The 23,778-nt window shown below is 39.1% G+C and overlaps 1 protein-coding gene across 4 annotated transcripts in view; it reads right to left on the bottom strand.

Annotated features, from left to right (window-relative positions):
• The window catches only part of LOC109981152 (mediator complex subunit 13L), an 81,402-nt gene that overhangs the window by 30,530 nt on the left and 27,094 nt on the right, over positions 1–23,778 (bottom strand). For all 4 annotated transcript variants that reach the window (XM_065965372.1, XM_065965373.1, XM_020629812.3 and 1 more), the window contains exon 3: positions 2,694–2,778. In XM_065965372.1, coding sequence (XP_065821444.1) covers positions 2,694–2,778 — 85 coding nt within the window. The remainder of the gene's footprint in view (positions 1–2,693; positions 2,779–23,778) is intronic.

Raw genomic sequence — 23,778 nt, 5'->3', positions numbered from 1 at the left:
CTAATAAGGTCAGCACCGGCCCTGATACCAATTTACAGTATCGGATCAGTGTATCTGTAAGCAGGGTCACCTCACTGGAGCCCTTATTAAGAATACACAGTGAGGGAGATAACAGTGCACTTTATCCATAGAGTATGACGCTTTTACTGAAAGGAATCCTGATATAATTTATCTTTCTCATCATCTTTATTTGTTGAAAGCACAAGATCTTTTTCACAGTAACTTCAGCTCTCTTTAACAGTTTATTGCTGCACAGTTGGCATATATGTGTATTCATAAATGCATAACAAAAAACAGTTGAATACACTGATATTTTTGGCTACATGCTGCAGCACAAAAGCGGCAAAGGCCACATTGACATATTATATCTGTGTTTAGTTTATTTTGAAAACATGTTAGCAGGCAATTTTTGGGCACATCAAGAAGACATTAGAGCGGCGTGAGGATACATCCAGAGGTTTCTGTCCTTGTAGCATTGTTTTGTCTCCACCTACTCCTTAAAAAAATATCTGGCGTAATAATGATAACAATAATTACCTTTAGTTACGGGGCACTTTTCTGAATTCCAGCTACAAAGTGCTTCAGACAGCCAGCAAAATAAAACCGGCAGGTCATAAAATCATTAGCAATAGGGAGGATCAAGGAATGACAAATATTTAATTTTAATTGCTCAGTAATTCACATTCCACACGCTAGTCTGACTCACATTGTCTCTGTTGTTAGGTGGGTTAGCATTTACACTGAAGGAAAACAGTACAGCTGTCTGGCAAAAAGGAAAAGCACTGCTGTGGTTGAGGCTGTTGTGCAAGTTTGCAACGGGGCAGCTTGTTTAGAGACGATCCAACCCGTCCTTGAAACCCCTTTTGAGGAACTTTCAGTTTGTGTTCATTCTGGCACCCCCTGTGGACTAAGCAGTACCTCTGAACTCTTTGCCCATCGTGCCCTGAACATGTGCAGGTCATGTTTTAGAACAAAACAAATCTCATCCTACTTTTGACTGGGGGTCTGACACCTATTTCCTTAGCAGTGGTTGCAGGCTTAAGAGATACCTACATGTAGAGAAACAATGAATGTAGTCTCTGATGTTCTGCTTTGCTTTTGCAGCTCGTAAAGAGGCATCAGTGTTAATTGACGTCTGTTTCATAACCAGCCAAAAACTCCTCTCAGGAGCTTTAAAGTTAAAGTGTTGATAAAGCTGCTTTGAGAATAATAAGGGTTTGAGTGTTTGTGCTTTATTGACAGGTGTCTCCAGCTACAATGGAAACTCTATTGTATACCTGCCTTCATAAAACATCTTATAAACTGATGACAAAAGTAATGCCCCTTGTGTTTCCTCTCTTATCTTATCTAAATATCATTACACTATAGCTATAGCACTGTCTAGTGTAGTGTTAAGGATCACTCAACCTTTGTTACTATGTTTCTCTCGCTTGTTTAATTAAATAATCAAGGCCACTGAAACGCTAATTGTTTACCAGCTAATTAACTTGATGTTACTGCTAAATGAAAATAATAATAACAATAAGAGCAGGTGACAGAGATCAATATCATGTGTGAGAGAGGAACTAAGAAGTGGCAATCCGTCCTGTGTTCAAATAGTGAGCTATAAAAGGAGTTAGCTTCAAGGTAATAGGAAGGTTAATTCAGCCTGCCCCCTATGATGATCAGTGATGCTTAACTTAATAGAGAGCAAATATGTGCTGCTTCATTTAACAGATGGCTCTGACTCAGAAAGGAGAGCGTTGGGTACTTGAGCAAGTGATTCAGCACTCAGATTATAATTTCATTAAGGTGAAGTGGCTGGAAGAAAAAGTAAAAGCTGTCCGTCAACATGACATCACGTTCATTTGGTTTGGCCACTTCTGTAGAGTATTCAAACGGGACGAGTTGTTCATATAAGAAATGGTAGAGTTTATATCTTACGGACCCATTTTCAATTAACTTGAATATTAAGAAACTTTTTTTATCAAATTTAAAGTACAAAAATAATCTGACAATGATTCTCACTAGCTCAGTTTTTGCATCCGTTTTGAATGTGCAAAAAGTCTCAATTCATCTTAATTATTATTGCTTAATAATATCAGTGTATGAGGTTAGAATGAAACTTCCTAAAGTTGAATTATTTTCTTCACACCATTACTCTCTAAACCAAACTGACTGCATCAAAAACGTCAAGTTTCTGTCGCTTATTACAAGCCTTAATAATGAAACTCCCCTACATAGAATTATTTTTAAACAATATAAACATTTTATCACTATTTAAACATTCAACAAACAGAGTCAACAGCCTGTTTAGTAGCTGCACACATAAGAAGATGTTTTTATAATGTGACATTCTAATAATCTGTGTGACAACTGTTCTAACTTTTACTATTAACACATATTAACATGACAATTTTTTGCTTTACTCCATAGTCTAAAATACTTAAAAATGCATTGCTCTATATATATTTATCTCCTTACTATATTTTGTTGGAGTTCTTATTAAACACTCTTTGTGTTTGGATGTTACTCTGAAATGTTTGGGGGGGATGATTTATCTTAAGAGCACTTTGTAGGTTGCATTACCTTCTCTTTAATTTTTCGGTTATGTAACATGATTGAATGTTCCTGTATATCATTTAGAATCCTTCACTCTGTATCTAAAGAAGTATTTCTGGGGAATGGTGCTGTGTGTGTTTTTTTTTTTTTACCTCTCCAGCAGGTTGTGTATGGCCTTGAACAGGAGGGTCCTGCACTCGTATGAAAGCCCGCACTCCCACAGCCCCTCCTCAGCAACTGAAACACAAGCAGAAAATAATCAGCAAATTATTATTCTCTGTTTTTTTTTATGTCTCACTTAAAAAACAACAAAAGTCATCACAAATCCAGTGATAGCGAAACATCTGCACACACCAGCTTGCAGATAATAAACAACACATGATTCAGCGTTTAACTACATGTGTTTATGGCATCTCTGTCAAAACATGCTGCATGTGCTGATTAGAAAACCTTCACATCGCATCAGAAATGGAGATCAAGTTATGTATGTGTGCGCCTGTGTGTGTGTGTGTGTGTGTGTGTGTGTGTGTGTGTATGTGTGTGTGTGTGTGTATGTGTGTGTGTGTGTGTGTGTGTTCAGAGGGTGCTTGGCGGTACAGCTGTCAGGTTGGCTGCAGCGACAGCCCAGTCAAACCCCATGCAGTTGTCAGCTCCAGTTAGCTGCAGAACAAGATTGTGTATGTGTGTGTGTATGTATGTGTGTATGTGTGTGTGTGTGTGTGTGTGTGTGTGTGTATCTGTTCAGGCTGACACACATACTTGCATGCTCAGGTTTGTACACGCATACACAGAGTTTGAACCTTTTTTTCCGTCTTGGGAAATTTAAGCAGCTGAAGACAAACGTGGTCAAATCTGCAGCACACGGGTCACAATCCACTGTCCTACTGATTTCTTTAACCCCCCGACCCTTTCCTGGCACCAACCCCAATTCCTGTCCTCCCAAAAAGAAGACACACACACACACACACACACATATTCACACACGCACACACACACACACACACACACACACACTCACACACACACAGGAGCCAGTTAACAGAATTTCTCTTTGTTCATTGCCATATACCTGCAGGGCTCCTGGAAGAAACTGGAGGCTTGTGTGTGGGTGTTGTGTTTGCTTATAGGGTGGTGGCAAACAAACCAAGCATCACAGAAATACACAAGAAAAAAGGAAAGAAAGACGCACACTGCCTGGGGGATGGGTGGCATAAACCCCAGCAGAGGTTTTCATTTTCCTTGCTTTTTCTTTCGTTTCTCTCTTTTCCCCCTCTATCTCTTCTGCTTTGTTGATATTTCCCTCCTGTTCTTCTTTTCCTTCTTCTTCTTCCTCTTCATACAAGAGTGAATGAAATTTCCTTACTCGCCAGAATTACCCCGTCACCATGGAAACGCTGGTGGTGAGAACATGGCGCCCTGGCATTCAATTTCTAACACTGGTTCCTCCCTCCCCTGCCCCTCACCCTCCTCCTCCTTCCTCTGTTCTATTGCTTCCAACACAACCCCCCCCCCCCCCCTTTCCTCCTCCTCCTCCTCCCCCCACCCCTCATTTACTCCTGCTTCAGGGCGCAGACAGGAAGCTGCTCACTCTAGCCAGCTCCTCTACAGAGCAGAAAGAGAGCGAGAGAGAGAGAGAGAGAGAGACAGACAGACAGAGCGAGCACCATGAGCAGAATGCCAAGTCTCTCGCAAAATCCAGCTCATTATCACTCACTGTCTCCATATCTCCCTCTCTTTCTCCTACACCTACAAATCCCCCAACTTTTTTTGGTCTTACCCTAACTCTGCAACTCCTCCTTAAGATCCCATCTTTATTTCTTTTTTCAGGATAGGCTCGGCCAAAAGCCCCTGACCCCTATGAGAATATAACTGTTTAAACCACTACTCTATTTAATGTCCTCCAAAAACGCTTCTCCCCAAAAGATACAACACAATATAGTTCCATACAATATCATACGCTATACAAGTTTATACCATCCAATCTCTTATGATACTGCTGTATACAATATCATATGATCCAAAACCATAGAATAAGATACAAAATCATCATATGACAAGACTTGAAACGAGACGATATGATGCTAGGGGAAACGATAAGATAAGACAAAATAAGATAAGATAGCACAAATTGTGTCGAATGTTTGACTATGACCCAATAAAAGTTATATCATATTCAATTAATTATACACAGTGAAAGGAAAATGTTGAACATGTGAATTGTAAAGCATGGGTTGATAAATAAATAAATATAGAGGAATATTTATGAGGCTATATCTGTTTACATATAACATGCAAACAAATATAAATGTACATTAAGTTATATTAAAATATGTAATATCATGAACATGAATACGAATGAAATTAGTGTAAAGTTGACTATTAAATAGAGTCTGGCTCCAAACCTCCCACAAGAGTGTTTATAGCTCCAAAGAGAGCAGGTACAATGTGTTTTCACATTCTCTGATTCCTGCTAAACATGCAACCCACATTAGAGGCTCCTGTTTATATTGTCGCTGTCATAGAGCCAGCTCACTGCGCCACATCAACACAAGGTGTAGCAAATCACTCCTGCATGCAAGCAAACAAGGTCACAAGCATATACGTCTAACACCACACTCACACATAGGAAAATGAAGTGTGAAATAAAACAATGATCTGATACATTAAAGAAGCAATGTCCTGTAGGGATTTGTAAAAAAAAAATACAATAATAATACCATGAACCTGTCATTTTAGCTATCACCATGTTTGGAGATTTTTTTTATTTTATTTTTTTTTACAGCCTGTTAATCAGCGGAGGAACACAGATGGCTCGAGGGAAAAGTGCGCTGTAGACACTAAATGCACAGCTAAGTGCAGTAGGGCTTTACAGCATCATGATCCATCATTCATCACAGGCTGAGCTGCAGGGAATCGTGCATCATGCTTGAAAGATCTTAAAGGAACTGGATCCAATCAGCCTCAATTAGATTAAAGTGAAAGCTCATCATTCTTGGTGTTTACTGATTTTTACTGATAAAAAAAAAAGCCAGATTTCTTCAAAAGAAGCAGACAACATCAATTTGTCTACAATAATAAAAAGAAAAAAAATTCAAATGGGATAAATTGGCTTATAACACTACATCATGCTGCAACCAGAAACATTTAACAATAAATGTGAACTATAGATGCAATAAAGTGAAAATAAAAGAAATAATATTCAACCATATTTGTTTAAAAGATCCCTTAAAATATATACATGACTATCAGTGTTCAAACCCATCAGAGTCATGTTGACAGTGTGTGTATGTGTGTTCATCTTCATGCATGCAGAGTGTGTGTGTGACAACTGGTTCCCAAAGGACCTGACTATGCATGCAAGCTCTGGGCCTACATTTTGTATTATTGTGTGTGTGTGTGTGTGTGTGTGTGTGTGTGTGTGTGTGTGTGTGTGTGTGTGTGTGTGTGTGTGTGTGTGTGTGTGTGTGTGTGTGTGTGTGTGTGTGTGTGTGTGTGTGTGTGTGTGTGTGTGTGTGTGTGTGTGTGCCATGTGTGTACAGTGAGTGACGTAATGTCCTCAAAAATGCGTGCATTTCACACGACCCCCCCTCCCGCTCATGCTCTCCATGCTCTTAACTGCCGCACCTCCCCAAACACAAACAAGCAGTGATGGAACTGGGTCGCCTGCTACCACTCGCAATATTTCCACCTCTCTTTCTCTCCATCTCCTCCTCTGTTTCTATCTTTCCATCTCTTTCAAATCACATCCTCTCTTCTCTCTCTTCCTGGCTCTCTCCTTTTTCCACGGCGTCCTCTGGCTGTTTTGCTCTCACAACGCTAGATGGAGTGACCCATTGCTACAATTACACGATCTGTGCTTAGCAAACACGAAGGTGGTATTGATCTAAAGGCGAGAGTCGAGATGTGACAACACTCGATGACCCCTCTCTGCACGTTTCCATCCTTCTTTTCTCTCTCTCTCTCTCTCCCTCGTCTCTCTCTATTTCTCTCTCATTTGATCAATATTACCATCAGTCCTGATGTCCAGCAGCGTCTCTGCAGCATGCAGGCTACGAGCTCACCCCGGCAGCGTGAGTGTGTGTGTGTGTGTGTGTGTGTAACATTGCCTGTATGTGATTTCACACAAACCACACTGCCACTTTACTAATTAGCTGCCCTGCTGCATGTCTGAGCAGAGGTTGGTCTCTGTTTGTGTGTGTGTGTATGTATGTGTGTGTGTGTGTGTGTGCTGCCTGTGGTGTCTGTTCAGGGTAATATGCTTATGGTGATGTGTGTTTTACGAACAAGAAAGACAAAGAGAGATAAAAAAAGTCTGCACAGATGGGCTGATAGGGAAACAGAGAGAAGAAGGGACACACAGGTAAGGGGGATACAAATGAAGATAATAAAGAATCACTGTTCCAGTGCTCACTTAAAGACTCTGGAAATATGAATTGAAAGATTTAAAAAAAAAAAATCACTAATTATATCAAAGTTTTGTCTCATTTAGAGTTCATAAAAACTAAGTGAAAGTAAGTGTTTATTACTTTGTGAAAACCTAGATCAAACTAGTCGTATATTTGCGTATGCAATTTAGAGAGCATGTCAAGCCTGGTTTGGCCTTTGCAGATCATATTTTGATTGACATCTGCCTGGTTTCACAGACAACAACAGCATACATGAGAAGGTGTAAATCAGCCTCATATGTCTCAGTCCCCTGAGTCAGAAGCAGAGGAGGAAGCAGAAGTCTTGCATTGTAAGTGACAGTTGTCATTGTAGTGAGAATTTACGTCCATTTCATTGTAAGCAGTTAGCATACACACACATAGATAGGTAAGATAGTACTCTTTGTTCACAAAAAAAAGAATGCAGCAACCATGGCTCTTAAGTGACAAATAACTAATTAAAACTAAAGCTGTCTGATGAATTAACATTTGGACGTTAATCATTTCATAAGAACACAGAAAGCAGGTTTGAGACTAATGTAATTGTTTTGGCTTCACTTCCAGGGAGATGTTCTTTTGCCCATTTGAATATGCAGTCAATGCAGGTGGAGAGCTGCTATGTGGCATTTATATGATAAACACCCAATTCAACCCAAATATAGGAAAGGCTATGATGGTCTCTATAATGTACATATGACCTTGAATCACATGGTTTATGTGGATATGAGAGGGGAAACCAACACATGCATTTTTGTGAATCTGTTGAAGTGGAAGGTATTGGTAACAAATTTATTGCAATTAGGCATCAGAAAATGATTTCATACTATTGTTCTTTAATGACTACAAGTATAAAAAGTACCGCGTGGAGAAATTATTTCCCATTAGTTTGTGACTTTGACTTTCTTTTAATTGATCTAATACAGACAAAATCAAGCACCACAGCATGTTTATACTTGTGAACCTTCACAACACAAAACCAGATTTATTATGTCACTTTAAAAGCGCTGCCAGGGAAATTGGAAACACTTCTACAAATGTGTAAGAGTTCTGCAGAGCTGCACACTGCATTTTTATGACAGCACTCGACAGTTTAACTGACATGAGTATAACACACTGGGGTGCTGGAGGAATGGGGTGTTGGATGTATCCAAAAGGAAATTAAGAGGCAATAGGAGCTGACCGTTTAAAAAAAAAAAAAAAAAAAAAAAAAAGGGAGAACAGAGTGGGCAGAGAGTTCAGATCAGCAGAAAGAAAAATGATTGTTATGTCCCTAATATTGATCGACAATTCATTCAAACTCTGCACTTTTATTTTGAAATTTATTGATTGAGACGTGCATTTTGAAGAATATTGGTCCTGCTGCTGTTACTACAGCTCTTTTTATACTGCATTTCTTTTATCCTTTATAAGACACTCTACAAAAAGATAAGAATCCCCAAGAGATATAAGAGAAAACCTCGTGCTGATAACTAATAGCCTTTACCTATACTTAACAGCAGGTCACTGTCTTTGTACTGGCTGTTAATATGACCATTATATGCTATATCAGCCTGGAACTGGGCCAGAGTTAATGCCTCCTGGCCGGCAGAGCTAGAGCCATCTGAAAGAGTTATAACCTGTATTCAGTCATGTACAGAAAGGAAATGAAAACACATTGAGAGTTCAGCAGTTTTGCCACTGCAGGATGTTTGTCTGGTTGTCAGGATGTGAGAGAACATTTCTGATGAGGTTACTATACCATTCAGGAACTTTACCTCCACTTTCATGAGTCAAATCTGCTTTCAATTCATTTTGGCAACAGTTCTTGTTTACGATGTAGCGGGCATATATCAGTGTGTCAAGTCACCGTAATTCTTGTAGGTCAAAAATGTTTAAGTTCTGAAGTTCCTGGATTGTTTTGGGAAATAGAAAATGTTATGAAAGCCTCTGCTTAATGTTACTTGAGGAGATCTTGTGAAAGTTATTTTCACTGACAGATTTTTACATCATATCAGGCGTGTTGTCATTTTGTCAATATTCTTTCTGCATACTGTTGTAAGCTTCTCTGATTGTTGTTGTTTTTCTGTCTTTCAGATCTACTGGGGGTTCAGCAGATCACAGATCTCATAGTACAGATTGGATCACAGACAGAAAATATATACTTATAATATATTAGTAGAAAATCAGATGACATCAGGCTGTGATATAAAAAGCTGCATCATTTCAATAAAAGGTATTTGTCATTGAACAAAGTACATTAACATAACAAACACAAAATAGAAATCTTTCTGTGAATAGCAAATCTGCTGTTAATCTACACAACAAGGGGTCTCTCTTCAATTGCGCTTTGAAATGACACACAGTTCATTTAGCTGATGTGTGTGTCTCTCCTGTAGTGCCAGTTGCGTGAGACACACAAACAAAAACATGGGGAGCATGTGTTGAGGGGCATCATCTTCATTTTTGGGACTGATCACAGTGCTCCACAGTTGGTTTGTTTAAGTTTAGACTACAGCAGGCTGTTAAATGACATTGCCAACATTGACTTACTTACTGATGTCATCCCCATCCACCAGCTGATACTTGCATGACGAACACAGACACAGTGAGAGTAAAAGTAGAAAATTCAAAGCAGAATCACACACACTGACAAATTCACCTTTTCCAACTGTTTTGTTTTTGGTATATCTCAGGGCTTTTAACTTTACTTGAGTGGAAAAAGTAGACAATCAGGAAAAGAACGAGGGAAATGCCATGCGGGAAAGGAGCCACAGGTTCGCCTCGCTGCCAGCTTGGAAGATTACAGCCTCCACACGTGTGTTGCGACCTAAACGCTAAAGTCCAGAAGCTAGACCATCAACCCCCTATTACCCTTTTTTCTGTATGAAAGTCTGTAAGAAACTTGCTTAAATATATTTCTAAATGTATTTTTAAAGACTGAATTGTCTTTCTATATGTACAGAGAATCTCCATGACAACTACACTTTCTACTTAAACACTGCCTTCTTCTCACTGAGACTCCGCACAGGGATTTAGTAGCAGTACATTCATTTTACATCATGATATTAAATGTTACATTGATCCACAGATCACATTCCAAACCATAGGGGGTTCGAACAGATAGTGATACATCCCTTGAGAACTTTTCAAGAGATTCAGCTGAACAGCAGCTATCTCTAATGTTCAGGGGAAAGTATTGAATAAAAAATTGTCTAATTTTAACAGAGTCTAATGACCAGTCTTTAATGGATGCTAACTTTTTTTTTTAAATCTCTCATGCCTTATCCTAATTTAAAAAAAAAATTTAAATTATGCTTAGGTAAGACACATACTTAAGACGAAATGTGCTCCACTGCATTGTGTTGTGAAAACTAGAAGGTGAAGCGTCAGTTTCAGTAGCATCATTTGGTCTCAGGGTGTAAACAGAAAGAGAATCCTGATCTGGTCCCTGTACAGCTCATATCATGGTAAATAATAAAGGGACTTGTCTCAACTTCCTTTGCTGATTAAATTCAAACTGTAATGACTCTGATGATGACTTGCTGGGTGAAAAAAGGCTTAACTTAATAATTGATTGCATAACTTAATATGAGTACTGTATCATCTGCATCAAAGAATGATCATGTTAGTCGGCTCTGCAGACAAACACTTTCAAGAATCATGACTGTGTAATGACTGTGTTATGTAACAACAAGGAATTCTAAAACTTGGACAAGTAACAAGCTTACTGGTTGCAGATCAACCTTTGAAATCAGAACCTGTTTTTAAAGTTAGCTTTAAAACCAGTTTGTTTCCAAGTTAAATGCTTTAAAATCAAAGCTCACAAGAACTTGGGGGGGGGGGGGGGGGGGGGGTTGTAATTACTCCGGTTATTTTCTGTTTTCTGTCAGTCACATGAGAATCAAGCTGGCTGATGGGAACACTTCTCTTACAAAGAATTACAGAGATCAGACGAGGTCGATTCTACAACAAGTAGCATCTGACAGCGGTAGCGTGAGGACACGGCCCCTCATACGTCTGACTGTGCCTTTTATCTAGTGGTATGTAAATACTGTGTATTGATATAATCCTGTAGGCCATGATGTTTAGATGGTACACTCTAATGTGGATGCATGTCTCAGTCATGCAAACATATCAGTGTTTGACTCACTGAATGTCATTGTATGTATCTTGTTATAATAAATAATGCATGAACTGTTATATGGTTTTTGAAGATTATTATTACAGGATACATTTTTACAGTGTAAAATGTAATTGTCCACAAAATACACTATTTTTGTTTTACTTTCTTCTTGACTTCCTCACCTCATCAGCTCTTTTAACACAACAGACCTCCAATCTGTCCTTGTGACACATGGACACACCCCCCCCCCCCACCCACACACACCACACACACACACACACACACACACACACACACACACACACACACACACACACACACACACTTGCTCACGTGCTGCTGTATGACACCATAACCTACATTTTTTAGTGGCATCTGTCAGACCAACACAACACTGTCTCTGCTGCTCCTCTAAAAACACAACCACCAACCTCCAAAGTTCATAGTGTGCAGAAAACAGCCAGCCAGTCAGACAGCACTACCAATGATAAGATCTTGTCTCCAGTTTATTACCCTTTACCTGTAGTCATCTTATTTTGTACTTTTACTCTCCTTAGAAAAGTCTTGTTTTTAAAGGTGATTCATGAACTAAGTTATTATTATTGCTATTAATAAGCTCTAAGTCCTGAATTATGAAAGTCTGCTTATCAACTCCAGCTATAGGTCCTTTTCAAAATGACCTAATGACAGTGATCCATTTCAATTACGTTAGGTAATGTGTGCAAGCAACCCATGGACAATCTAATTCACAAATTAAAGAATAAAGCATTCATCACTTATCAGAATTATCCAAAATGTCTATTATTAATTGGTATTTATGAGGCAGGTATTAAGACCCAGGAGGCCCCCAAAAATTGGACAGAACCAGGGGCAGGATTGACAGCTAGGAGGAGGAGGAGGAGGAGGAGGAGGAGGCTCAGAGCGAGTGAAAAATCTGGATTCAATTAGGTGACTGAGCTGTAGTTGCTCACATAGTTGTGGGAGTGAGTCAGGCAGAGAGGCAGGAGAAGGGACCAGGGTGTGAGTGCTGTTCTGTTCCTCACACAAACTCAAGAATGCAAAAGAAACTGAAGTTTATGTCTGTCTAAAGAGGATTTTGAAGACATATCTACTTAGAAATTATTCTGTCATTCCAAAGGATTCTGTTCCTCTTTTTTTTTTAAACCCTAAAAGCACCATTTGGAGCAAAGGAGTCAAGTTGCAGCCAGAAAAAAAAAGCTCCACCCTCTCTTGAGCTGAGGTCAAAGTGGAGGGTAACAATCGGGTGTCTGGCACCCACCCAGGCCATGTCAACACATTTCCATGTACAACTTCCTCTTGTTACCTCTATTGCACACAACATTCACAGCGCTTTGTTTTCTACCACTCCCTCTGACGCCTTGTGGGTTTGTCTTGAATGAAAAAAACAAAAATAAAGAAGAAACAGGAACTTTGTGAGAACGAGAACTGGTTGTTTGTGCAGCTGAGGTTTGCAGAAAAAAACGTTGATTGGCAGAAGTAACAATATGCATGAAATATATCGCGCTACAGCTATAAGTAATAGATTTTATTTGATTCAATAAACAGTGACACAGAAAGGCACGTGCACAAGAGGTGAAAACATAAAGTGCATTGTGTGAAACAGCCAGATTAACAGGAGTGAAAGGAGAGCATGCACAAAGCAGCAGAAGGATGGAGGGATACACTGACGAGGTGTAAGTCTCAGAGGAATCCGCCCTTCCATGTGCAAACAGGGATCTATTTCACAGACAAAGCTGCACGTTTTTACACACTTAGAGGAAGGGAGGAGGGAGAGCAATCATCACGGACATGCAGGAAATAAAAGAGAAGAATGAATAATTGAAAGCAACAAAGAAGACTCTCCAAACTCACAATGTTAACACTTGAAAACAGCTGTATGAATTTCCTCATTAAGACCCCCCCCCCCCCCCACAAAAAAAAAAAAACATCACTGTGAACCTTTTTTGTTGTTGAAAATCTATTTGTAAGATTAAAAACTTTCTTCTGTTTCTTGCGGAGATTTTTCATTTATTTTTAATCTGGTAAACAGAAAAAAAACGTAAAAACTCATTGAATTATTCAGCATCTCGAATGCTGGTTTGCAGTGATACTGTGTGTCATTACTGTAACAGCATGTTGACAGTGTGATTTATAATTTACAGGATATTTACTGTATTAATGCACAGTCAATAGTGTAATTAGAGAGAGGAGAATAGGGATCTAGCTGGGGCTATTACGCCCAACATAGGGAACAAAATGAGATTATGCTTTAATACAGCCTGCTATAAAAACGACGTGTGTGTGAGAGAGAGAGAGAGAGAGAGAGAGAGAGAGAGAGAGAAGGGGAAAGAAATGACAAAGATAGAAGAAGAGACAAAGAAGTTAGAAAATAGGTCATCATGAAACAGACTTAGAAGTCATGACAGAAAAGGTAAGGAAATAAAAATAAAATAAGCTCTATGTTATGCTGGAAGTGCAAAAGTAGTATGTGTGTGTGTGTGTGTGTGTGTGTGTGTGTGTGTGTGTGTGTGTGTGTGTGTGTGTGTGTGTGTGTGTGTGTGTGTGTTTCGTTGGCCTCTCGCCTGCCCTGACAATCAAAAAAGAAACAACTGTGCAGAGAAAAGCCAACAGAATTATCCCACAGCCTTACATAATTTGACAGTCATTTAGTTCATTCAACCCAGCACACACACACACACACACACACTCACCAACACACACTCACAAACACAAAGCTCCGCCACACACACACACATCCTTTGATGTTTGGGATGCTGTGGATGGAAGGATGCTAAGTGCCAAGTGTTTTCCCAGAAGTCACTGAGAAATAAATAAATGAATGGGACGAGGCGTCTAAACTGTTTTGCACATATTGTCAGGAAAACACATTTTGTCTCTGCGGGTCTCACATTATCACAACTGGCCGCTATGATTATACAAATAAATAATATAAAGGCAAAGAAACTAAATACGCAAAATTGCGTCTGCTAAACACGGTTAAATTAATATTACACAAGATAGGAAAGACTTTTTTCCCTGAATAATTGCTTTAAATTCTTAAATTGCTTCAGCCTCGTGACTCTGTATTTGTAATGATCAACCATGCATGGTTTATATCCTAATGATTACTACCATAATGTTCTCTTTTCAGTAGTTTTGATGACATGTCGTGAACAAAGAGCATCTCAGTGCCTTTTTCAATCACCTGTGTGTTCAGATGTGCGGGAGTTATCATGGGTGTATTTGCTGACCTTTAACTAATAAGAGGATTATTATTTCCCAACTCTATTTTATAATAATGTGTATTCCCTTCATGTTCCGAGCTTAGTGGCTCTAAAGTTGCAGCATGAAACCATCTTCCTGTCCTGAATTCCCCTCCACTGTTGCTGTCTGAATGAATCCTGTCGGTCTGAAAACAAAGGAAGTGATGCTGTTTTTTTCTTCTAACTGAGCTGAATGTGCTCAAGGATTATTTGTATTTACATTCTGATATTAATGTAAGCAGATGTCTCTGAGGAACTGTGATGGAGGTCTGTGTGACGGCCTCATTTATTTATATTTGACCCAATTTAAACCTTGTGTTTTTATTCTTAATATGCATTAAAAAAAATCATATTTTAAACCTGCAGCAAACTGCCCATCAAGCGATCAAACTGATCGAAGGAGAGCTGAGGAGGGGATCACTGGGAACTTATAATGCCCATTCTGCTCAAGTTTACCTGCAATCTTCAATAAGTTTGCATCTTTTGAATGTCTGGATGGGAAAATTGCGATCCAATACGACATGTTACGATACACTTTATTCTCATGTAGGTACATTCGTCTCTGATTTGAAGGCTTCACACATGTAGCAGACTCCACAGTAACAAAAAACAATAAGGATGTCAACAATATGCATGTAAACAAAGAAGCACCTGCCAACAATAACTACAGACAACATATATGTTCTGCCAATGCCTGTTCACACAAGCAAGTACTCCATGTATGCAAGTGTCACCATCAATGTTGTCACAAAGCCTGTACTCAGGTCACACCAGACACCACATGAGGGGAGGTTATGACATGTTTTCAAAAACAATGTCAGGGGAAAAGTTATTGAAGTGGGAGTGTTAAGAGTGACTGAATCTAAAGTGACTTTCAGTCTTCTGTCTGCTGCACTTTCCAAAGTGTCTGTCTGTTCAGGCTCTTGATTTTTGTAGTGTTGTTCAGTAAGAGAGAAGTGATGCATCCTTTGAAGCCCATTCACAGTGTGTACCTGAAGCTGTCAAAATAATGTGTCAAGTGTCAAGTATGGCATTCACAAGTTAAGTTAAGTATCTAGTTAATGACAGCACTGAGGTTTAGTGAAAAACTGTTGATTTCAAAGTAACACCTGAAATCAGACAAACAAGTGTAACATGATCACTGTTAGCTGTTTTAAATGTCCTGTCTGCAAGCTGCAGAAACAAACATTTAATTTTAATGAAGTTATTGTCTCGTGCATAAAAAGTTTACCAAGCATTTTACCGACGCACATAAAACTGAAACACTTAAAGATTCCAATATAAGACCATGATATCATTAATCACAGATTTAGCGCTGCAGCTAGCGGTGTAAAAGGACCGTTTCTGTGCTGTTGACCCTCATGTTAAGCCACAGACACTTGAGCACCTCATTAGAAGTGAATGGGCCTCGAGGTGGGAGGCCAGGCTGCTATTGAGAGGCTTAGCGGGACTCCACAGGGCTTCCCCAACTGCCACTGGAGGACAGACAGAGAGAGAGGGAGAAATAGAGAGAGAGACAGAGAGAGAGAGAGAGAGAGACAGAGAGACAGAGAGACAGAGAGAGAGAGAGAGAGAGACAGAGACAGAGACAGAGACAGAGACAGAGAGAGAGAGAGAGAGAGACAGAGACAAGACAGAGCGAGAGAGAGAGAGGAAGCTCTCTTCCAAGTTGGGATGATAAGAGATAGAGCGAGCTCTCCTCTGTCCCCAGGCATCAGTGTTGGTCTTTAGTTTTTACAGCACTTATAGCATGAGGATTCATTTCTTCAGTGAAAATTTAGAGTTGTGACTCCAAAAAACAAACATTTCTGGAGATCCCATAGAATTTAATATTTTATAGCACAGCGGATTAATCCCATTAAATGGCCATTATCAGTTATTATCAGTAACAAAGAGGTCAGCGGTAACAACTATACCTACCTGTTTTTAAAGGTTGAGCGACCTATATTTACACTAAGCTGGAGGACTAGTGAGTGAAGCAGTCATGACTGGAGCAAAAAAAGAAAAGAAATCAGGTGACGTAGTTTAAAAAGTCAACAGGTGTTTGAGGGGTCGATGGGTCGATGGGTCGATGGGTGACCCCCCCCCAAACAGGACTTTCATCCAGGAGATCACAGTTGGTGTGCAACCTGAAGTGAAAGTTATCTTAGATTACATTTACTTCAGAAACATAACATGACCTTATTTTTCTCTTCAAAGTTACATATATTTTAACTTAGACTACAAGCTTCTTTCTAAACCGAACCCAAGTGGTTTTGGTGTCAATACAAAACCACTCTGCGGTTGCTTCAAAACGTCTATCTTCTTGTATCGCTACCATGACGATGAAAGTTTGGTCATGTTGCCACTTTTAGCAAAACAATGTGTTGGCAATAAAAGGTGAATATGAATAAAGGGTTATTGTCTGATTACTTATTATTAACAATGTATTAGTTGTACATCAACTTATTTGAATGCTTTCTACAAAATTCTGTATTCTAAAAACATTTTCCTGATCCATAACTGCAGTAATTTTTGATAGCCTACCTAACAACACAGCAAACATTGTACAGGGTTAAACACTTGTTTAGTATTCTTAAAGTGAAAGCAAAGGTCCTATGACATACCGTCACTACTAATATTGCTCTGTATGTGTTCATGACGCGATTTTACACATTTTTGCCTGCTGGTTCAGTTGGCCTCATTCAAAGCATTGTGATGGTAGTGATAAGAGCAGCGGGCCACTGAATGCGCTAAACATTGCTGCTGCTGCTGCTGCTGCTGCTGCTGCTGTGGTAACAACATTCCAAGACACAACCTGATTAAATGAGTACATCAGATAGGGTAGAACTGTTGGTCCAGCGTCATCAAAATTGTCTTGCTAACCACTCTGGGTTTTTTAATCTGAAGTTTGTACAATAGAATACAGTACAGTCTTCATGTATGGTAATGTGGCTAAAAATGTGTCCCAATGAAAGGGAGTAACACATAAACAAATAAACCAAAAGTTCAGTTTCCACAGAGTTGTCTTTCTGCATATTCATGAATGATCATTTCTGCTCATGGCTTCACAAGGACTCATCATCCAAGGTTTGGAAACAAAATCTTCCCTTTTTCCTTTGAGCCAGAAATGTGGTTAAAGAAGATTAAAGACCAAGTGATGATCTTCTTAAATGGTCTTTAAAAAAGGGGTAAAGAAAAAAGAGTATATGAATTCATTGTAGGGACAATACAAAGCAGTGATTTGAATCTTAAAGGGTTAGATTAGTCGGCCACTAAAGAACAAATGTTGAGCGCATTTGAAAAAAAAAAAAACATAGATAAATAAATATGCAAACAGCCTGTGTTTGAGTTGAGATCACATGTGATTGCTTTAAGAATCAAAAAGTTCCATTTTCATGATTGCTAAATGGTATAAACACACAGCGGAGGTCCCTCTATGAGAATAGCCGTCCATTGTGTGAGACATTGATTGTGTGGGCACTGCAAGAAAATCAGCATCTCTGTGCTGGTGATAAAAACGCCAGGGGAAAAAATCTATCTGGCCGCTGTATCACTTGATGCCGGCTGAGAGGCCTCACATAAACTGCAGATATCAAAGGAAGCTGGCTCGTCTTCAAAAGGAGGGATGGAGAGAAACAACAACACTATTCATTCCATTTAATCCCTGATTATTTATTTAAAAAAGAGATGTATATATAGCTTCTTTTTTTGTTGTTTAAGACATCTGGCTTCAGTCTGAGCAGCATGATACTTCTGTCCTGAAGCTAAACAAACACAAATCTTAATGTCAGGCTGAAATAAGATGTGGAGGAGTTCTATACTTCTTTATTTATATCAACAGAAACATTATATTTGTCTTCTTTCACATTGCTCAAAGTATTCTTTTGTTTGAGATGTTTTTGCACCCTAGCTGCTAAAAGCTATAATCATAGATGACTGTGATTTGAATGCTGCTTAGGTTCATATAATGAGGAAAGAAAGGGTTTGAAATCATTCTCAAAGTAAGAAAATTACACAAACACTATACTTAAAACAAATACAAAAATATGAATAAAATAAATATATATAGATATAGTGGAAGGACTGTATGTATATTTCTATATTTATCCTGATTCTATAATTACATAACTTCATATTCTTAATCCTGGTATTTGAAATGCCATTGATACTGCAAAGAAAATGTAATTTATTCACCCCAAATCAAATTAACTTATTTTGGTAAAATTTGATCTTCTTTGTGGATCAAAACAGAGACCAGCAAGAAATGTATTTCTTCGGGCGCCGGTAGCCCAACGGTTAGCAGGCGCGCCCCATGTACAGAGGCTGAAGTCCTCGAGAGTGGGCAGCCCAGGTTTGAATCCCACCTGTGGCTCCTTTACTACGTCATTCCCCCAAACTCTCTCCCTGGTTTAAAGGCATAAAAAGCCCAAAAAGAAATATTGAAAAAAAAGAAATGGATTTTTGGTTATCTATATTTTGACGTTAGCAAACAACAACAACACTGTTATGCTAGCAGAGAATGATATGTTAGTCAGAGCTACACCTAGACAAGCAATGTCACTTTAAAAACTTCTTTTACATTTTGATTGAAACGACAGGTGTGAGCAGCTGCTAGCATAGCTGCTAATGTTTGCTTAGCTCGTTTGTAGCAACTCTGCTTGGTTCTTTGGTAAGCTTTATTGTTTGAGGTTTTTAATGGATGCCAAATGAAAAGCAGATATACATGGGTAAAAACACTATAAATGAAGCAGCGTCATAATTAGTTTATCAGTGTATATGACGGAGAACATCTACAACACAACTGTTGGGTCTGAGTTAGCTAAAAAATATGTGCTCCAAAAACAATGTCGGCTATCTCTAACGCTTTTCAGCAGACACAAAAAAGAGAGAGACGTGTTAAATAATTATCTTAGGGATTTTTTGCCCCAACATTAATTTATATTTTCTTTATGTGCGACTGTCAAATAACATTACATTAAGCTATCGTTCCTCCATTCTTTGAGCCAGGTAATACAGAAATGATAGCCCATAGGCTATAGGCTTTATTTAATCCACACAGAGTAAGCAGTTATTATTTTTACTCTACTACTCAGAATCAGGCATTTGAATTTGTATCAGAAAGGGAAACAAAGGTATGGGAACATCAGCAGATCTAACAGAAGACTCTGCGACCCACTCCTCACAATCAGAGGTTTGAAAATGTTTACGGCAAAGGCTTTGCGATGATTGTGGATAAGAGTGTTTGATAAATCAATCAAATGTTCCAGCACTTGAAATGTAAATGTGTATAACCTTAGACAGCAATATAAGCACACAATCTTTACCTCAACAGTTCAGACGTATAATCTTCAATGCATGAAGACCTTTTAAAGAAGGATGATTTGTGTGTCTCTTATCTGTTTGTTGTTATTCAGAATTATCCAATTAAAGACAGTTATAGTTCCAGATTGAGACATAAAGGCTTCTTTTTCTCTTTTTGACTTAAACATGGAATAAAGTTGCCTTAGTGATGAGCTGCAGCGCAAACAACATAAAAGAGCTGTTTTGAGGGATACCCAACCACCTGTATAGTATCGTATAGCACTAGTTTGTTGATCTTGAACACAAAACAGAAATGTCATTCTCTCTCTTATTTCCTCTCCCCTCCCTCCACCCACCATCTCCCAGTTTGCCCCACCTCCAAACTCTGTTTCTCACATTTTAACATCTGCACCCTTCCATTTGTATTCTGTCATTTCCCTCCTGTGGTTGCTATTTCTTCTTCTTCTACTCTATCTTCTCCCTCTCTTTTTTTCTGTATTACACGTACAAAAATGCTCTCAGTCCTTCCTTTCGCAGCTTCCCTTCCCAAACTGAAAGCATTCGAAAGGAAAAAAAACGCACACCCCCACCCTTGTTTCATGCAGCTGGGAAACTTCACCCTTTACCATGTCATCTCTCTCTTTTTCTTTCACTGACACACACACACAAACACACAAACCCCAAAGCAGGGTCAGGAGGTCACAGGCCACGCCCTGACTACCCATAAGGGGTGGAGAGAAGAAGAGGAGGAGGAGGGGGTAAGGAAATCAGAGAATCTTCCGTCCTTCCCCATGAATTTACAGACAAGTAAACATGACTGAGGCAATTTTTTCCCTCCCATTCTCAGTCTTCTTGGTTCATTTCTGGTTTCCTAGCTCACTTTTCCCCCCTCTTCTCTGTGTTTATTTCTTTCCCGGTCTGTCAAGGAAAAGCCCAAGGAAAAAGTTTTCCCCTCCACAAACACTTTTTTCCTTCTTCTTTGCAGCAAAGCTAATCTGCGACAGCTTACTGTACGTCTGTCCGTCCCGTCAGAGTGAAAAAGAACAGACTGATCCTTTCTCACAGATTTTGAGATGAGAAAGATGTGAACAGGAGGTGTGAAGTGACCAATTTTTAAAAAAATAAGTGTTTATTTTTTTTACTGGCAGGATGGCAAATAAGAGACCCAAAAAAAAGAGGAACATGTGCGGCACAACAAACCGACTGCATATCTAACTGCCCAAAGAGGAATCGCAGATGTTCTGCTCTCCCTCCAAACAAACCACTTTCTTTTCTTCTCTTTGAAGCATGAATTCCCGTCATACACACACACACACACACACACACACACACACACACACACACACACACACACACACTCCTCCTTCCCCTCCCTTTTCTCCCCCCTCTACATGTATCTCTCCCCTCCCTTCGTCTCCTTCTTCCTGGCCCTCCTCCTCTTTTTTAGCTTTTTTTTAATTTGCTATCATGGAATCGCTGCTTTCATGTGACTCACTTTTTCACGATCCAAAGCCAGACAGAAAAATGAAAGTTAAAAAAAAAGTTAAATGTTTGTGTCTTCTTTTTGCCTCTCATTAGGTGAGGTAGCATTTCTTCTTATAACCTCCATAGGTTTTGCCTCTTCCCTATTGAGACATGTGTCAGCCAGCGACCTAGTTCCTGATTCAAGCTTAAAAAAAAAAAAATGGCAGGCTAATTATTCATTCCCTCTGTTTGAGTTTTTTTGCTTCTGAGAGCTGCTCCTATAAGACAAACCCTGGAGGAATAAAGAGAAGGAGTAGGCCATGATTGGCAAACGTACACCCCCCCCAACCTTTTTTATTTGCCAAGGAACTGAGCGTCCTCACAAACAGACATGCGCCACCCCTAACATCACAGAGAGCAAACCCCAAAAACGAGGGAGGAGAGAGAAACTAAAGCACAACAAAGCCTGAAAGGAGGAGGAGTAGCAAGGGGAGGAGGAGGAGGGGGAGGATGGAGGGAGAGAGAGAGAGAGAGAGAGAGAGAGAGAGAGAGAGAGAGAGAGAGAGAGAGAGATGACTGGAAGAGGCAAGCGTCAGAGGAGAGAATGGATGCCAAGGAAAACTTGTTGACACAGAAAAGGGGTTTGGACGTCATTTTTAGATCTTTTTTGGTGTAATTTGAATCAGTTAAGAGAAATAAGCTGTATTTAAAAAAAAATCACATTTGTGCTTAGCTGATCAAAACCTCAAAAATTGCTAATTTTGTCTTCATTGTATTTCACTTTAATCACTAAAGGAAAATGTAATAGTACAATCAGAAAGAGATGTTGTTCAGTGATTGAGTTTTTATAGCTGAAAGGAACACCAACAGGGATTTTACTTGCTATATTTGACACTAAATTTGGACTTGGAAATAGTTTCATTCATATAGAAAGTTTGTATATATATATAGTTTTTCTTCTGCATAGAATCCTTTGGCTTTAGAGTTTTACAACCTCCTGCCTTTTCTTTGCTGTTAAGACCAACATCAAATCTCCTTACTTCTTTCTGCCTGCTGATACGATAAGAGTTAGTTCTTCTAAGTCTCTTACTAGCACATCTGTGATGACCTAACCTGACTGTTATTACTCACGTTAAACTGAATATTTCCACTGATGGTGAAGTGGGAAAAAGTGAACAATCTGTATGTAGCAGCGTTTTTCTGACTCATCACCGTCAGACAGTTGACATTCTTGTTCCATTCACCAGTTTTAAACACGGTTGTATCCCATGTTCTGTTTAGTGTTTTCTCCATGTGCCTTCTTCAGTTTTGTTGATTTGTATTTGTCATAACCGAAAGCTTTTTGTTGGTTACAACTTCTCAAGCTTTTTTCCGGCTGTTTTTGTCTCTTTGTCCCCGCATAATAAACCGACCAACAAACTAACCGGACTCTTTTCAGTGGATTGATATGATACAAGTTACTCATTCAAAGTCTCTGATTAGTGCAGCCTTATGTTAGCAACAGTCTTGGAATGATGTAATGGACCAATCAGAATGGAGTATTCAGCAAAGCAGTGTAATAACTCATGAGGCTCACTGTACATTACACTATTTATCACACAGCGAGAAATCATTTATTTGGCACACACATTTTGTCCAAGAAAATATTTTGTTGATTTGAAAATTATTTTATTTTAGGGAAAAAAAAAAAAATCATATACCTGTTATAACATAACAGGCCTTAAAATGCTGAAATGGACCAATCAGAAGCAACAATTTAACACTGCCTAGTATTAATATAACCTAATGCATGCTGATTAACAAGAGGTGAAAAAATGTTGCTGGTCTTAAAGATGAGTGTTCCTCTTTGAGGGGAGTCAATGAAAAATACTACCCCACATTCACACAGCTTTATCTCACTTTCATTCACATCCCGCCAGCTTTTTTTTTTTTTTTTTTAAACTTTAATTGACCCGCATGCCCCTCCACTTGTTAATCTTTAACATCTTTCATCCAATTCCTCTTTACAATTTTATGACCACAAGTCATAACCGTAAAAAAAGGCTTCCTGATTAAACCTGTGGGCAGAAAAACTATCATCGTGTCTTCTGTGAATGCGGGATCAGCACTGACACATTGCTGAGCAGTGCTGTAAAGCTTTTTGTAGCATCACGCGCAATTTTTTTTCTTTGCATTTCAATTTTACACTTTAGCGACATTACGATAATTTCAAGAAAAAAAACAAGTATGAAGTATGAGTATATCAACAGAAAAAGCAGTGAAGAGGAGGAACGAGGTGAAGGGGAGATTACATAACACAACATAACACCACCTACATCCCAGATCTTAAAATTTGAATCCTGGCTGCAAAATCATGGAGGTGAAATGGACACCTGCCTCCCTTCAATAAACAACTGCTTGTGAGATGCACTCCAGCAAAACAATTTATCCATCCCTGATACGATAGTGCTTTGAGGAGGAGAGGTGTAAATGTCTGTCATTGGAACACAAGGCTGCTATAAAGTGCACACCTGCTCTGGAAAACTGCACTAGAAATATTTGGGACTTTTTTTTATGAGTTAGATGAGGTAATGTATTCCACTTGAAAATTGTCTTAAGTACAAGCTACAGCTAGCAGAGAGTGAAGTGGGAGAATTAAACTCAGCAAAATGACTTAAGAAAATGTGGAAACAGCAGGCTGGCTCGGTCCAAGGGTTAAAAA

The sequence above is a fragment of the Labrus bergylta genome, chromosome 17 (genome assembly GCF_963930695.1).
Source record: "Labrus bergylta chromosome 17, fLabBer1.1, whole genome shotgun sequence".
Classification (NCBI taxonomy): Eukaryota; Metazoa; Chordata; class Actinopteri; order Labriformes; family Labridae; genus Labrus; species Labrus bergylta.
The sequence above is the reverse complement of the archived record's forward strand: the minus strand, read 5'-3'. Positions and strand labels throughout refer to the sequence as shown.